Genomic DNA, 18,753 nt, shown 5'->3' with positions numbered 1-18,753 from the left:
AGTCTGGGACAAAATCAAAATTTATCTTGTAGTTTTAACTCACACAAACAATGAAAATTTCCATTACTACAAAGATTATTCCAAAAGTTAATTAATTGACATGTAAATATAAAATTCATATAAAAACATATTAATTTATTCAATTGTAAAATCTTACCATGTGAAATAACCTTTTTTGAAGTTTAGTGTAAATAAAAATGTTTTTTATATATATATATATATATATATATATATATAAAACTGCATAGGTTAAATGTTTTAAGGCAATTGATGAAACATCCAAGGTTACGAGAGGTAATCTGAACGACAAACCCGTAATACGAAATCAGGGCTGTATCTCTGCACAATGCAGAGTCGAATGGGTATTTGAAAAAAATAGTGGATGATTCTATCAATCTTTATCTAGTGCTTTGTCTATAGGAGGACAGCCACTCCTGAGAAAATCCTTTACTGAAAAGTTCATCCCACTTGCATCGCCATAAAGAGGGCTGCTACTCCCAGACTAATTTACCAAAACACGGGCATTTCAACCTTTTATGGCTTTAGTCTCTTTGTACTGCATTCTAGATTACTTCAGAGACAATGCAACGCTCGTCAGATACCAAAACTGTAAACTCATTTCATAAAAATTATACAACAGGAAAGCCCATTTAGTACTCTATATATAATGGATTTCTTTTTCAATTTTTTTTATTTGGGTTGGTATGGGTTTAAAACTTAATGGGTTTTTTAAATATGAATTTGAACTTTATTCATTATGAAGTTGCATGCCAATTCATTGTGTTCCTTTTGACGCAAACTGACTCTATACATGGCAATTATAATACATGGTTATTATTCAACAAAGAAAATTCTAATTTTGATTTCCGCTGTACTGTTAAATTGGAGGGCTAGTTGAATTTGAGAAGGGCCAGTAAGATTTTTCTTCAACTGGCCCTGCTGGCGACCATCGTATTCATGTTAATTTTCAACCCGGTCTACATTTCTGTTTTAATTGTTAAATTTCATTCAATTCATTATTGATTTTTGAACAATAAATAGAACTTTATAGTTTTTGAAAATTATCTGTGAATGTGATTAAAATACAAAGTAATGGCAATACTCTGAACAGAGTGTAAAGTTGTTTACATCCTTTCTATATACATACATGTTTTAGTGCCAAAACAACAGCTGAAGTAATATACATGTTTTAGTGCCAAAACAACAGCTGAAGTAATATATAAAATAACAAAGTAGGTATCGTATTTCATTTGTGTCCCTTCACTCACTAAAGCCTGTGACAAGTGAAAATTAATTCACATTGGGCATAAATATATTAAATAGTAACTTGTTTATTATCCTCTACGTACTTGTACAACAGCCTTTGTTGTGGAGTAATGCAGTGGCGCAGGAAGGTGCCAAAAAGTTGGGGGTCACACAGAGATATGTGTGTGTGTGTGTGTGTGTGTGTGCGCGCGCATGTGCGTGTGCGTGTGCATGTGTGTTTTGTTTATAATATATATATATATATATATATATAAAGCATCACTGCTGCTACTGGATCAAGAAAAGTGTACCCCCTTGCCTGAACTCCCCATCTCCCCATCCCACCCACTCCATCCCCACTTCGTACACCTATGCAATGGCTAGAATAATAAATATTGCACATCACTGTAAGCACTTTATCATTAGGATAAGTCCTACCTCTTCCATAAAGGATCCAAATGTTAAAAAGCTTAAACTAAATTTACAAATTATCTTCAAATTGATCTCAAAATAAAAGCTTCATGCACCACAATGATAATGTTTACACATAGCTAGGGGCTAGAAATTGAGTGGAAATCGCACCTTCACTGTAATCAACTTGTTGACAGCAGTGAGATGGCCAGACGATGGGATACACAGCCAGAAAATGTGATTCTAACTCCCATTATGTGCTGCATGTGAGCCACAGAAAGTTAAGTGTGATTACTGGGTAGACACAAACTTTTTATCTTCTTGTAGTCAATACCTAAAAACATCAACCCCGTCAATCCTTATTAGCGTGACACAAAAACACGATAAAAGCCATCCACAATCTTGACGGCATCAAGACAAACAAAAACATGTTTTGCAACCAACAATCAATATCTGACCTTCACCTTGGAAATCATTTTAGTCAGCTGGGTTAAAATGTCATTAGAAAATAACATAAAAACACTTCTTTTTTAAATGACTTTTAAGGGTAAAGAGGCAGATACCACTGCTGCTTGTCCATTGGGCTATATCTCATTCCAGACAATGCTTCACAACTGATGTACCAAAGGCTGTGGTATGTACTATCCTGTCTGTGGAAAGGGGCATATAAAAGATCCCTTGCCACTAAACAGTGTTGCCCCATGGCATGGTTAAGTGGGTTTCCTCTCTCTATCTCTCTGTACATGGTCCTTAACCAGGGCTTCTAGAATAAGGTAGCCCCACACTCGTGGCAAATGTTTGTAATTGTAGAACTAGTAAAATTGTTGTTCCACCTGCTCGACGGCGAGTGAAAAACAAATTAAAAAAAATAAACAAAAAAGAAAACTAAAAAATATCCCCAATCCCCAGCAGAAACGTTGCCATTTGATTCAACCATCTCATATCAAAATTTAATCATCATTAATATACCATTTAAAAATTAACCTACTGGAAATTAGACAACTTAAATTTGACTTATATTATTATATACTCTTCAAAAAAGTAGGGGAACTCTAATAAGAATTTACAATTGCCAAAATTGTAAGGTATATTAGCTGTTGGGAATGGTTATATGAATATATAGTGAATTAATTGGGCAAACAGTAGGTTTTATGACCACCAAAGACCTTGAAGGACGATTCGGGTCAGAAGTGAAATTTGAAAGTGAAAATTTTTTTATCAGTAAATCGCAAATTCAAACAATAAAAATGACTAAAAACAAAACAATAACAACTGTATGATCAACAGAATGAAAAGGATTGACAGAAATAATGTTCCACAGTGATTAATTGACCTTCCCTGAAATTGTCAAAATCGAGAATGACACCCCACGCACGTGTACAGGGCCACTGCATGATGCACGTGCAAACTATGGAATCTTTTTCGGTGTGTTGATAAACAGACCTGAACGATCTTTACTAGGATGTCTGTGGTCAAAACATATGTTCGGTCTAATAGTTGATATTAACACTAATATTTCAGGTTACCCTACTTTTTTTGAAAAGTATATTATAACAATCCACAATAACAGTCCATGATACGTACAATGCATCGATTTAGGGCAGCTATATCTGAGGTACATACTCTTTTTTGTTTTACATAAAATGAATATTGATCTACAACAAACATCAAGATAAAAACACACTGAAATTAATCATTTAAAGCAAGACATGAGTAATATGTAAATGAATCGGACCTCACCTTGAAAAAATATTACGGGGAGTCATTAATTGCCCCCCGAACTTTGATCAAGGGGAGCCATGTAAAATATCACGTTTGTATATCACTGAATCTGGATATTTAATCCTTTTGTAGTACCAGTACATTTTTAAATTTCACATGCTAAGGGGAGTTAAAATTGACTCTCCTTGAACGAGTCTCTAGGGAGTGATGGGGAGTGAGAGTGATAGCTCTCAATAAAGGGAAGGTCAGTTTGACGGTTTAAAAGTATTAAAAATATTTTACACTGCCCTAGTTACGACAGGGCTCGAAATAGGAAGTAAAATACGTCCTGCTGTTAGTTTTTAAAGATAGGCCAAAAGGAAATATGTCCTGCTAAGAAACAAATATGGCTTGCTGGAAATAAAGACAGCATGAGGTAAGGGGAGGGTCTGGGACAGTGTGTGGAAAATGAGAAAAAATTACAGATTCAAAAGGTAAGTAACAGGTGAGATAACCGTACATACATCTGTCTCTTGAAAAACAGCCTGCAATATTTCAATAGTTTTAGCAGGTGAATTTCTCTCTCACCTGCTAAGTCAAAATTGGACTGCAAAATGCAGGCTGATATTTCGAGCTCGGAACTAGGATCAGTGTCATTGTGTTTCTTAATATATATGTATATCTCGTATCATGACTCAAGTTCAGATGTTTCCTGCAATGCTGGATCTTTCAAACTGCATCATGAAATGTTCCAGTTGTACTGCTATCCACAAAATAAACCAGTGAGGTAAGATGCACTTTAGAATCAGTTAAAGTGTTCAGCAATACTTTATTTATTGTTCGTTTCTTTATAGATTCAACTAGTTTACACCTAACATTAGTGATGCTCCGATGATGAATTATAATCGAAAATTGATTGTTTTGGCTCTACCAGTGTGATTATCTATTATAAAACTCAACAACTGATTGAGTGGGAAAATGTTAACTGTAATGTAACTTTAGATAATTGAATTGAATATGTTGTGGTTGGTGATTGTTTTCATGTGTACAAAAAGAAAAACAATATTAAATTATTATTTAAAATAAAATTAGCCATTTGTAAGGTCAAGATCCCAGTTAACATGACTGTAGGTGTGTGGTGCTAACAACTTAAATCCTTGTGTTTAAATAAGGTGGACTGATTTTGTAACTGATAGTTAATCAGTTGGTGCCAACATTGAACTAATTAAACCCGATGATCGATGAGGAAATGCCAACCCATTTCAAACACTACCCAGTGTTCGAGATTAACGGTATCCCGATATCCCGGGGATACCAGAATTTAATTTTGGATACCAGACTTCAAGAACCCAGTATCCCACCGGGATGCCATATAATACTAAATTCTCTGGTGGGATACCAGATTTTGAAATGTTAGTATCCAACTGGGATACTGGCCAATTTTTTTTATCTCGAACACTGCTACCTAATCAGGGTTTCTGCCAGAGGGTACGAAGGGAAATAATGAATACATTTTAAAATGTTTTAGAAAAATTATTCTAAGAGAACTGCTTTTAAAATTTGTCAAAGTATATTACAAAGCAACAAGCGCTGCACCTAGTAAGGCCACTTATAATCAGTTTTCTTTTTACTACGTACCATCAAATGATTTTCTGGCAGGAAACCTGCTAATATTAGATTAAAGATGTCCGGAAACAGTTGTACATGTATCTCATTGTGAAGGTTTGTAATACAGGTTACTGTGTACACGTGTTGACTATTCACTCCTACAAGTCATATTACACCCGTTTCTTCACAGACAGATCTAAGCATGTTCAAACAGTCATACTTATTAAATGGTATAAACTATTTCTCATCAAGTTGTAATATAAATTTTGAATAGCTATAAACTAAAAATGTTGAACTCACTCAGTAAAGCCAAATTTATGTTAATTATCTAATTGATGTGTATTTAATAGTTTAACACAATAAACTAAAGAAAAACCTCAAAACTGTAAATAGTAAAAGATGCAAACAGATTTAGGTTTCTAGAGCATAACAAACATTTGATATTGATAATTATTACCCATATGGTTAAAAATATCTTGGTACATATCAAAGTGATACGTCCCACTAGAATTCCAAGTGGGACTTAACACTTTTGACATCACACGATGACGTCATCAATTGGTGCACTATAACCTTACAAGTTACAGGAACGTCAACGAAACGAGATGAGTGATATAAATTAAGATCGATTATGGGTAATGATGATGCATTTCGCATAATGTTTATGTCGCTTGTGAAATAATTTTCAATTGAAAATTAGTTCACTCGGGACATAAACATTATACGAAATGGAAAGCTTGTTTAATATCCTATAATCATCATCTTGCACCAAAAGATGAATAACTGATTATAAAATATACAAGATGTCCAACACCAGCAGAGCATTCAGAGTTCGACAAATACACTAACTCAACACTTTTACGTAGTGCATTTTAAATTCAGGTTACTGACAATTGTTAACCTCAAACTAAAAGCCTGACGGGTTGGTCCTTTTTTTTTTCTTTCATTAATGATAAACAACATCTGTTTGTGATCCAGTTATTAAATTAATCTACTTAAAACAGAGGAGGTAAGTTCCAACTGTATTTAAAACAAGACGGTTCCTACCTTACAGCCCTCGCACGAATTTACGCCGTAGTGGTAGCCGGATGCCCGGTCCCCGCACACTTTACACGGCACTAACACCTGTTTGGAGCTGTTCGAGTCAGCTGCGTGCATGTTGCCATCATCTGAAAACAACACAACATAGTACAGTACAAAACAGTACACTACAGTACAAAGCAACAGTAATGTTAGGCACCAATTGATGGGGAGTGTGCTGAAGGTGTGCACCCCTCCCCACAATACAGTACACTACAGTACAAAGCAACAGCTATGTTAGGCACCAATTGATGGGGAGTGTGCTGTCAAAAGGTGTGCACCCCTCCCTTCCGAGTAATTAAAAATCCTCGGTGTCATGCATGCTATGGAATACCATTTCTTCATGTTGCACCTTCTCCCTAGAGGTTAAGGACACCACTAGAGCACATACATTTATTAACCATCAGCTACTGGATGTCACACAATTGACATATAGTCTTAGAGAAGAAAGGAAATGTTTTATTTAACGATGCACTCAACACATTTTTACGGTTATATGGCGTGGGACCTATGGTTAAGGACCACACATATATTCAGAGAGGAAACCCGCTGTCGCCACTTCATGGGCTACTCTTTTTCGATTAGCAGCAAGGATCTTTTATATGCACCATCCCACACAGGGTAGTACATACAACGGCCTTTGATATACCCATTGTGGTGCACTATCTGGAACGAGAAATAGCCCAATGGACCCACCGACGAGGATCGATTCCAGACCAACCGCACATCGGAATTCACACCTTCTGACACCGACAGAGCAAATTAGGAACAAACGTGTATCCGACGTCTGAAAACACCTCTTTACAACATTACATAATCACAGATACCATAGCACGTTGGCAGTACACACATAGCCGACTGTATCACATGCTGTCCAAGCTACAGATGTTTGCGAAATCTGTAGACATATATTGCTTTTGCAAATAAGCCTTTAGTTAACCAATTAAAGGATTAACTTCGAACAATAAAATCTTCTATTTTCATGATGTTTTGTAAATGAAACAGGTACCAATCGGAGATGTCTTTAACCAAGCAATGATTAGACTGACGGTGAATGCGCCTTGTTTAATATATTTAATGATGTTTTTTAAAAACATGTTTAATGTATGTACGTGTATTTGTTGTTTTTAATAATAACTGCAATGCATTAATTATTTAAATGTTATTCAGTCATCAGTTAATATTAATTAGTATTTTTTGTTACATTATTTTGGCTATGGAGATAACTCATGACAATTCGATACATCGGCAATTTCAATATAACGACAAAGTGACCCAGGGACAAACATGGTCGTTGTAACGAGGTCTGACTGTATATATACATATATATATATATATATAGAAACATGTACTAAACTATGCACTGCACGTACGGTACATGAATGAATCATGGAGTAAGACGCAAATGTCATTTGTCAGTGATCGCATGCGTCTACGTATAGGTAATCCATAATGCATAATCAGCATCAATCACTTTCTATGCAAATTGGTTGTATGCATGGTGATTTAGTATATGCACACATATTATGGACAACAGGACTCGCTCTGCCAATGCTAATTTTTATCCAAAGTGGCTACAATATTTACTAGTTGGCTAATAAGATTGTGTATATCTACACACATAATCTCTCTCTTTCTCTCTCCCTCTCCCTCCTCTCCCTCCCTCTCATATACACACACACACACATATGTGAACATACACAAATACACATCTGCTCACCAATCGGCTGTAAGTTAAAAGCAGACCATACTCTTCTAACCAGACCACACTCCTCTAACCAGACCACTCCTCTAATGAGACCACCCTCCTCTAACCAGACTACCCAGCCTGTGTTCACCAGTCACAGGGCTCAAACATACAAATCTGTTACCTATGACAATTTTAAAATGTTTTTGAAATGAGTAAAAAATTCTCACCTATGGCAATTGTAACCTGCCTATAGCAAATTTTAAACCATTAACTTTTTCAACAAATAAACACAAAATTAAAAACAAAACATTATTCCTTCAACCGACAGCATTAATTTTTATCCAGCAGTAAAAAAAACATGTCATCAGTAAAGCTCCCTACAGGTCTACAACAATTCATATCACAAATATATAGATGGCAGTTGCCGTTGGTGCCACCGTTAAGTTTGAGAACTGTAGTCAGTTGTAAATTTACAAGCAGAACAATTTTCTTTCCTTACACTACCCAGTGTCAGCGGACCAGTGGACTGTAGTTTACACACAGAACACTCCTCTCTCACCACATTACTCACTTGGACCTCCTAGCGTCACAACAGCAAGTCGGTTAATTGTGAGAGTACCTTGACAATTGATTTCCCCACGACCACTGCCCATACATGAAGACAAATTGATGGATGAACCAGGAAGCTGGTGGCATGTAATTACAACATGATTATCAGTCACAGGGGAAATCTCTCTCTGTTCACAGAAAGGCTGACCAGTCCTTGTTATTAATAATTACTTCTCATATGGTAACAAATATGAGACAACCTTCACCTTAAATCAAACATTAAACCTGTTCTGACCTTTACCTTATAGGCTGGGTTTCCATAGACGTTCACTTTTCATGTGTCTCGATTAATGTTTCACAATTCACTTTCATGATGGTTTCCACCACGTTCACAATCATACACAATTATATATCATATCATTTCCAACCAGTTAGCAACCAATCATCCATCAAAGATGTTGGTAAAATCTTCCCAAAATTCATGCAGGAAGAAAGTACGTGTTCAACATATACTGATGGAAAGAAATAAGGGAACACATCGAACTGTAGACCAAATTTAATTCACTACTAGCGTAGTAATATCTGTATTTCATACCAATTTGTAATGTGGGGGTTGAATGACAGTAGTGTTGGATGTGCTGCCTATATGTTCCCAGTCAACTTCTGACAATATGAATTGATGCAGTCATTATTTTTTGTTGCCATCTGTGTGATCCTTTATTTCTTTCCATCAGTATATAATGTAATAGTTTTTGCATTATGTAGGTTCATTTCGCAATTACAAAGCTATTTTTGCCAAACAACAAGGATAAAATGATTTAAAAATGCATATTTACAAATCTATTGTAATTGTACTTCGCTGTTCATTTCACAAAAAAACAAGCATGTTTGTTTATTTATTCACTGACATGAAGGTGTAAAATGACACCTGAACGCTTATGGGGCCTGCACTTTGAACATGACTTGCCCATCCTTCTGTTCACGCGTGAATGGTGAAAAGTGAATCATGACACACGAGAAGTGAACATCTATGGAAATCCAGCCATAGCCGGGGAAGGATCTAGCTCAGTTAAAGCACTCGCATGAGGTGCGCGCATCACAGGATCAAACCATCTCAGTGGACACATTCTCCAATTGGATTCTCTTTTCTCCCAACCAGTACAACACAATTACTATATATATATATCAAAGGCTGTGGTATGTGCTGTCCTGTCTGTGGGAAAGTGCATATAAGACCTTAATCTTACATCAAAGAACAAAACTGTAATGAATTTCTAAAACAGATGAAAAAATAACTGTGGGTTTCTACAATTCTTGAAGTTTACTGGATAATTTGGTGAAATTTTCTGCGCACACAGAGCTAGTCCTGGAACCAATAATAACAAGTTGTGACTGTAACTGTGATTCCAATAATAAATCTTGATTCCAATAATAAATCTTTAACAACCTGTACGATGTATCCAATAATAAATGTGTCCTGATCTTCACCTTACATACATGTACATCCACATGTACACATATAAAGTAGAGCACATAGATTTATTAATCATCAGCTATTGGATGTCAAACATTTGGTAATTATGACAGATAGAAACTTGCTACATTTTGCCATTAGCAGCAAGGGATCTTTTATACACACTCTCCCATGGACAATTTCTCGCTCCAGCCAGTGCACCACGACTGGTATATCAAAGGCCGTGGTATGTGTTATCCTGTCTGTGGAATGGTGCATATAAAAGATCCCTTGCTGCTAATTGAAAAGAGTAGCCTATGAAGTGGCGACAGCTGGTTTCCTCTCACTATCTGTGTGGTCCTTAACCATATGTCCGATGCCATATAACCGTAAATAAAATGTGTTGAATGTGTCGTTAAATAAAACATTTCCTTCCTTCCTTTCTCCCATGGACAGGAGAGCACATACCAGTCTTTAATATACAAGTCGTAAGGCACTGGTTCAGATGGGGGAAAACCTAATCGATGAATGGGTCTACCAACGAGGTTCAAACTTATGAACCAAACACCCCAGGCTTGCAAACGCTGTACCAACTGAACTACCATGTAGATCCTGCCCCATAAGCACAAATATATATACAACATGTACAGGTATTCTGTATAGTGCTTCCTTATAGAACTATACACACTGCACTGAATATCTGGGGCCATTTCCACAATATTCAGACATTTTGTCAAATGTGACAAAAACTTAAGAGCTTTTCTTCACAATATGCTCTAACATCTATAGTTTTAATATTCGGTGGAATTTTTATTTTATTTATTTATTTTACATTAAATTTTTTATTATAATATATGACAAATATCTAAATGACACATTTACAAATGTAAAATACCAAAGTGGATGTGTAGTTATACAGTGAAACCTCTCAAAACCGGACCCTCTGTAAACCGGAATTCACTCAAAAACACACATTTTTCATGGTCACTTTTTAAATATTTGTACAGAAGAGAACCTCTCTAAACAGGATACCTCTAATACACTGACTTTTTACTTGGTCCCAAGGGTGTCCAATTTAGAAGAGTTTCACTGTACATGTATCTATAAATAGATATACAATAACCAGTCTTATGTTCATTCATTCATTTCAACGTATTTCCATGATTATATCCAATTAAGGTTCAAGCACGCTGTTCCGGGCACACACCTCAGCTATCTGCGCTGTCTGTCCAGGACAGTGAGTTAGTTGTTAGCGGTTACTTAGAGAGAAGAGGGTGTAGTGGTCTTACACCTACCCATTGAGCCGTTAAACCTCGCTCTGGGTGGGAGCCGGTACCAGGTTGCGAAACCCTGTACCTACCAATGGCTTAACCCCAATACCACTAGTCTCATGTACCTGAATCAACTATTTATAGTAACACATTAAAGATTTTTTTTCAATAACAATTAAAAATACAATGTATTCCATCATGCGACAAGCCCAAGCTATTGTAAAAGCATCCTTTGTAAAGCAATTAGCATTGTTAAAAACGTGCAGATTAATGATTAGTCTCTGCAATGTGTCATGGTCTACACATAGGGCTGGATGTTTCTTTATCTTTTTTAACTTATTTCCGTGCTTATATCCAATTAAGGTTCAAGCACACTGTTTCTAATGTATAGCTGATCATGCACAACAATAATCGTTTGATTAAAAAATAATATAAATAAGATTTAACACAGACAGACAAATTATTTTTGTGTACAGATTTAAAACATCCAATTAGAAATAAGAATTACATACAGACAAATTCTTTATTTACATCCCACCTTGTGTACAGATTAAAAATATCTCATTAGAAATAAGATTTACATATATACAGACAAATCTTTATTTACATCTCACCTTGTTTACAGATAAAAGGACAGTTGAATAATAATAGTATACAGGGTGAACACAAACCAATATGTCGTTTGTGTGGTTTTTGTGTTTGCACAAACGTTTTTCTTCAGTAGTTGAGATACAAATGAAAAGGTTAAAGGGACATTCATGAGTTTGCTGCAATTTTAAAGATGTTATCGACTAATAGGAGACTTTTTAATGATTGTAATTACATATGAAATATATTTTTCAGGCTAAAATATTAAAGGCTTTATATTAAACATGTTTCTGATCATTCTAATATTTGCACTAGGTTAAATTTCATTTTATTTCCTAAAATATTGTTTTTTCCTACAGACGTTGATATTTTAAACAAGAAAATATATTTAATATGTAAGTTTAATCGTAGAAATATTTTATTAGTCGGAAACATCTTACAATGGAGCAAACTCAGGAATGTCTCTTTAATGGGCAACAATATTCAAATGAGAATCTGAGATGAGCAAGTTTCATAGCTTTTCTCCTGTCATAAATACGAAAATATACTTTTTGTGTTCTAGGACTAATTTATTAGCTACCAAGCGAAAATAAAAATCAGGTCAGGGTTAAAAATTAGCAGTCAAACGATCGCCTGTGGCGACCTTTATTGCCTAAGGGCGACTAAGAATTTTACAAAGGTAGTCCGTTGGGCGACTATCGATTTTAGGGTCTGGCGAGTATGGTACCAGTTAACAAAAAAAAGACACCGAAACTGAATTGAATGTGACAAAACACACCGCGTCTGTGTTGGCGCGAACTACAGATCTGGTAGCAGAATACATAGCACATGTTCTATATTTTGAGGCGCCAGACTTGGCTTCTGTGTCTTTGGGCCGGGTCTTTCTAAAAATAGAGCCCAAAATGTATTGAAGGCACTGCATGTATTTAAAAAATCTGGAAGTTGTCGGCTTATTGGAATGGACTGGATACACCATAATTATCTAGTAGAGCTACTATTTGATAATTATTATTCAATATTATGGTAAAAAGGAATCAGATTTAATTAGCTTACATTATTCTGGTACAAAATCAAAATCTTGTAGTTTTAACACACCGACGTATGCACATGCACGCATATACAAATAACAATGATTTTTTTTTATACTACAGGCAATTTGCATGAAATAAGAACTGATCTGAAGTGATACCAAGACTTACATTATGACATAACCATCCAAATATTACTGTAATAAACGATAAGTAAAAATTTTTATGCTTTGTAATATGATAACTAAGTACATCGTATATTTTGGTAAAATGGTTGGTGGGGTTTTTTTTTTTTGGGGGGGGGGGGGTTCTCCCACAGATTTATTTTGTTTATATTTATTTTATTAGTAACTTCCTACTGTGGCATTAACAATATTCATATTAAACGTACACATGTGGGTGCTTCGTCTATAAGACAGCCACTCCAGAGGACATCCTTTACTGGAGATTTCACCCTCTTGCATCGCCACAAAGTATATTTCATCCCTCTCGCATTGCCATGAGGACTGCCACCCTTTATTCTCGTTGTACTGCATTATTTATTTTTTTACTTCAGAGGCAATGCAAGTCAAGATGCATAATTACTTGGCTGTTCTAGCATTTTGTCTTCACTCCTGTATTAAAAATGTCATTTAATCTGTATAATTTAATGGTAATTTGTAAAGAAACATTTTTATTTATACTGGATTATTTTTTAAATAATGTTATTTAAGTTGGTATGAATATGAATTTTAACTTTATTCATTATGAAGTTATATGCCAATTCATCGTTGTTCTTTTGAAGCAAGCAGACTATATACGGTGAGCACATGGTAATTATTCAACAAAGAACATTCTAGTTTTCATTTTGGCTGTGCAATTAAATTTTAATGTCATAATTGGAGGGCTAGTTGAATTTGAGAAGGGCCAGTAAGATTTTTCTTCAACTGGCCCTGCTGGCGACCATGGTTTTCATGTTAATTTTCAACCCTGTCAGGTTTGTTTATTTTGTTTTATTTTTAATATTTAACCAATTTCAATTTAGGCTTCAACAAGTATAAATTTGATCTGTTGATATTTGTAAAACATTTTAAAACCTTGATATAATTTAACCAACATTTATTAACGTCAGTTTCGATGCGTTGGAAATGAGAAATTCTGTAAAATGCTATTGGGTCATTCCATGTCAAATCAACAAATATTTGAGGTCACCCACGCACTTCGGTCTCCGATTCACTTGAAATTTGTACCAAACATGCCTCAGTTATTCACATGACAAATCTCAGGTTTGAGGTCTGTATTTCAAATAGCTTTGAAGTGATGGACATTTTCCTAACTATGGTAAGAGTTAAATTTAGCTGAAAAATAGTCGTCATAATTTTCCTGCTATATTTCAAGACCTATTATCTCAGGACATGATGGACTTAGAGCCCTGACATTTTGCATGGGCACTAACGAGGTTATAAAGGACTGATTTGTAGCAGACTGGTGCTTTTCAGTCATTATACTGAATGACTGGATACAGATGAAAAATGTCGAAAATGCAAGTTTATTTCACGAGCACCCATTTTCCACTCTAAAACAATGTCTTACATTCACTGCACACACATAATCTTTTTTGTCTATGAAGTCCACCCCAGTCACTACATAACTGTAAAGTTTTACATCTATGTGCTGTTTAGTTATAGAATAACACCCTTCCAAAATCAGAAAAATGTCAGATTGGGAACATTTTCAATGACAAAAAACCCAATGTGGGTTAACTTCAAAAATCCTTAAACTGAGCTCAATTTATAGCTAATGTGATGTAGTTTGTGTGTGGTAAATTTCATTATCCATATAGAAGCCCTTCTTGGGAAATTTATCTTTCAATTATGCATGACTTCAGCATATGAAAATCATTTCAGAGAATATAACCATTTACATGGTTAATGTATTTTCTCATTATAAAACACCCACATTTCAGTCACTTTGCTACTTATATAGATTTAAGATTAGTAATTGTTTACAGGATGAAATATTTTCTTCAGTAACACCAAAAACATAAGCTCATTTAACCCCTTGGAATTGGAATCAGTGAAGTATTTTTACTGTTACTTGTATAGTATGACCACGAGTACCAAAAAATTGTTTAGAAAACTCACAAACTAAATATATCAGAAAATTTTCCAAAACAGCATGATGTCCAAATATTCAAAATTGACATTGGTGAAATGTGTGGCGGTTTTATTTTTTTTATTTTTTTTATTTTTACCAAGAATATTATAAATTAGTGACTGATATCATTTGGCAAGTATGGCTACATGTTTAGCTCCTTGTACATGTGCTTATGGATCTGAAGACCAAGTCATCGAACTAAGTTCTATAAAAAACAAGAACTGAAACTTTCTGATCTAGATGATAATATCAAAGAACTTTTGCGACTTCAAACAGACCTCCCTGGGGATGAAAATGGGACTCTGTGCTTACACAATAAGCAAATCTATATCACCAAATATGTCTTCTTTCAGAAATCGTGTTGTGATCCCAGGAAGGTTCACAATAAATCTCTGAAAAGGGTCTTAAAACACTAACAGTGAACAAGCATTTGAGATAGACCTGCTAACAGTACTTAATAGATAAGGATGTTAGAAATCAAAAACCAGCACTGCCTGTCAGCTGGAAACGGTGTGAAATTGGAAAGTATGTTGTCTGTCTCTATGATGGAAAGTGGTGGGTTGGTCATATAAGAGATATATCCAAGGAACATGAAGATTTTCAAATTTTATCCATGCATCCTCATGGTCCAGCAAGATCATTTCATTGGCCAGAAAGAGAAGACAACTGCTACGTGTCACTCCAGTGTATTCTGTGTCTACTAAATGCACCAACCACAACAAATGGCCGCCAGTATTATCTGGATGAAAAGGACATAAAACAAACCTGGCATGAACTGTAGTCACAACACTGTTTCTAAAGATGAATTGCTAATAACTTAATAAAGACTACATGACACTCTTACATTGTATTAAATACATACATACATATACATCCATCCATTCATTCATACATATATAATACTGCATATATACATGCAAGCACGCATGTACACACACACACACACACACACACGCCATGTCATTTGATCCATCCATTATATTTTTGAAATGTCAGCAGTTTAACAATGAGAAAATATTTTAATAATACAACTAGTTATACCTTCAGAAATGCTTTGCGGATGCTGAAATCATGCATAATCGAAAAACATATTTCCAAAGAAGGGCTTCTATATAGATGATGACATTTGGCACACACTAACTACATCACACTAGCTATAAAATGAGCTCAGTTTCAGGATTTTTGAAGTTAACCAACATTGGGTTTTTGTCAATGAAAATGTTCCCAATATGACATTTTTCTTATTTCGGAAGGGTGTTATTCCATAACTAAACAGCACATAGATGTAAAACTTTACAGTTATGCAGTGGTTGGGGTGGACTTCATAGACAAAAAAGATTTATGTGTGTGCAGTGAACGTAAGACATTGTTTTAGAGTCTGGAAAATGGGTGCTCGTGAAATAAACTTGCATTTTCGACATTTTTCATTTGTATCCAGTCATTAAGTCTGATGACTGAAAAGCACCAGTCTGCTACAAATCAGTCCTTTATAACCTCCTTAGTGCCCATGCAAATTTTCAGGGCTCTAAGTCCATCATGTCCTGAGATAATAGGTCTTGAAATATAGCAGGAAAATTACAGCGGCCATTTTTCAGCTAAATTTAACTCACACCATAGTTAGGAAAATGTCCATTACTTCAAAACTATTTGAAATACAGACCTCAAACTTGAGATTTGTTCATGTGGATAACTGCGGCAAGTGTGGTACAAATTTCAAGTGAATCTGAGACCGAAGTGTGTGGGCCATTTGTTGATTTGACATAGAATGACTATTCATAGTAACGAGAACACAATTTTTTTGTGACTGTGGCACGAGATCTCTCCTAGTACATGGTACAGGCAAAATGGGTTTTAAACTAAATCAATCTCACAGTAGCTGCATAGGTACCTTCGTGTGAGCCAGATGAGGTTATGTATTGGCAAGCTTCGACATTCACAAAATAAAAATTAGCAGTCATTTTGTCTGACACTAGGTACAGTTGCTAGAATGCCATTGTGAATAGTAAATAGTGGTCATGAAGGAAATAGCTGCACACATTGAACGATGGAGCAAAAGCTAGTTAGAACATTACCATCAAGCACATATGATGTACATCAAGGCACGGGCGTAGGAATGTGCCAAAAATGGGGGGCACACACACACACACACATATAAACACATACATATACATACATACAGTCGAACCTGGTCTAAGGGTCACCTATACATAATGGTCACCTGCCTATAATGGCCACTATAAATCCCCCCAATGCATTTCCTTCCTTATTTGACCTGTACATAACTGTCACCTGTCCATAACGGCCAGCAGTCACTATTTTTCACCCAAAATCACAGGTTGAACCTGCTATAACGGTCACAAGATGATCATCGTAAAGACGGTTTTTGATTTATTTTTTGTCCCTGGTTATGTCTTTACTTTTTCAATCATCTTAAAAATTATAAATTAAATGTGTTTATATCGCCATGTCTGTAGCTTTGGATTTATTTTCGGTCAAAGTAAATTTCCATTGTAATTCTCTGATCGTAATTGAAAAACAAACGGGCACTCAACAACTTCCGTGACACACAGTTACTGGTGGTGTAATTCGATTGGTTCTCAGCATCCTCAATGAACAGTATTCCCATTGGCTGTACATAATGTCATCTGTATGTATGGTCACTCTATTGAGTCTCGAGAAACAAAACAAATGAGGTGTTAAATTAAGTGTCTGATTGTTTCTAGCCAGACATAATTGGTAAATAAACATGAACTGCTGAAGGCGGTGGTCATTAAAGATGCCCCGTGTTAGGATTATTTAATGACTCATGATCTTATTCAGCTGTAAACAACGGTCATAATCCACTGAAGGATTAGCGGTGGCATGAAACAAACAAATAAGTTAAACATGCCACATGGGTAATAACCTTCAATTAAACAAAATTTCTTCTGCAAGTCAATGTCAATGTCTACGAAATGTACTGCATGCAAAATGCCACCGAAAAATCGTACTGCTTTAACATTAGAACAGAAAATTGACGTTATTAACAATACTGAGAAAAGCAATTTAAGTGCGCGAAAGATCGCCGTTCATTTTGGTGCAGGATGTTCTCGGATTAATTCTATTTTAAAAAGGAAAGCTGATATTCTGGCCAGGGTTTTTTTGTTTTGGTTTTTTTTTGGTTTTTTAAACAATATTTTATTCCATTTGCTGGTGGGATTGGTCAACAGGCTACAAACAAACTGACAAGATGACAGACAAAGTACAATTAATAACTAACAATAATAATAATAATAATAAAACATAATAGTAGATGAATAACTGGCCGATTTTGACAATAATGTTTCAACCGAAAGAAAAAGGCAGAAGAAAGCAACAGGCAATGATGACATAAACAAGCTAGTGTGGGAATGGTTTAATGGCGACAGTTGTGATATGTTTTAATATATGGGTTCTAATTTTGAACCTGTATATAAGGGTCACCTGTCTATAACGGCCACTTTTGTCATGTCCTTGGGTGGCCGTTATATACAGGTTTGACGGTGTGTATATATATATATATACAGTCAAATCCGCTTATTTGGATGTGCCTCGTGCAACAAAATTATATTCAAATAAGCGGCATATTCAATAAACCAAAGGTACAATTTCGACATACAATATACCCAATTAAGACCTCTTGTTGATTTATGCAAACCCTAATTACGATTCTCCCAATTTGGGCCTCATGACATGTGGAATTTGTCAGAAACCGGTAAGTATTTTGTGTTAATAAAATACTGATTCCAAGTTCCATATTGTGACTCTGTTATCATTATCAAGTTTGTCTATAAACTTGATACATACAAGAGACAACAGTTAATGCCGTTTGTACGCCTAGAAGTAGAAGTGACTAAACATCTAATGACCCAGATAAAACCACCGGAAGCTCAATTAGACTGGCCACAGTAAAATAATTAAACGGCCGTTATTAACTTCTTTGTACATTTGTAAATCAAATGCAACAAGACCCCA

The 18,753-nt window shown here is 35.3% G+C and overlaps 1 protein-coding gene across 1 annotated transcript in view; it reads right to left on the bottom strand.

Annotated features, from left to right (window-relative positions):
* The window catches only part of LOC121381855 (ecdysone-induced protein 78C-like), a 51,984-nt gene that overhangs the window by 14,082 nt on the left and 19,149 nt on the right, over positions 1-18,753 (bottom strand). The window contains exon 3 of the mRNA XM_041511227.1: positions 6,013-6,134. Within this exon, the coding sequence (XP_041367161.1) occupies positions 6,013-6,134 (122 nt within the window). The remainder of the gene's footprint in view (positions 1-6,012; positions 6,135-18,753) is intronic.

The sequence above is a fragment of the Gigantopelta aegis genome, chromosome 9, assembly GCF_016097555.1.
Source record: "Gigantopelta aegis isolate Gae_Host chromosome 9, Gae_host_genome, whole genome shotgun sequence".
NCBI lineage: Eukaryota > Metazoa > Mollusca > Gastropoda > Neomphalida > Peltospiridae > Gigantopelta > Gigantopelta aegis.
The sequence above is the reverse complement of the archived record's forward strand: the minus strand, read 5'-3'. Positions and strand labels throughout refer to the sequence as shown.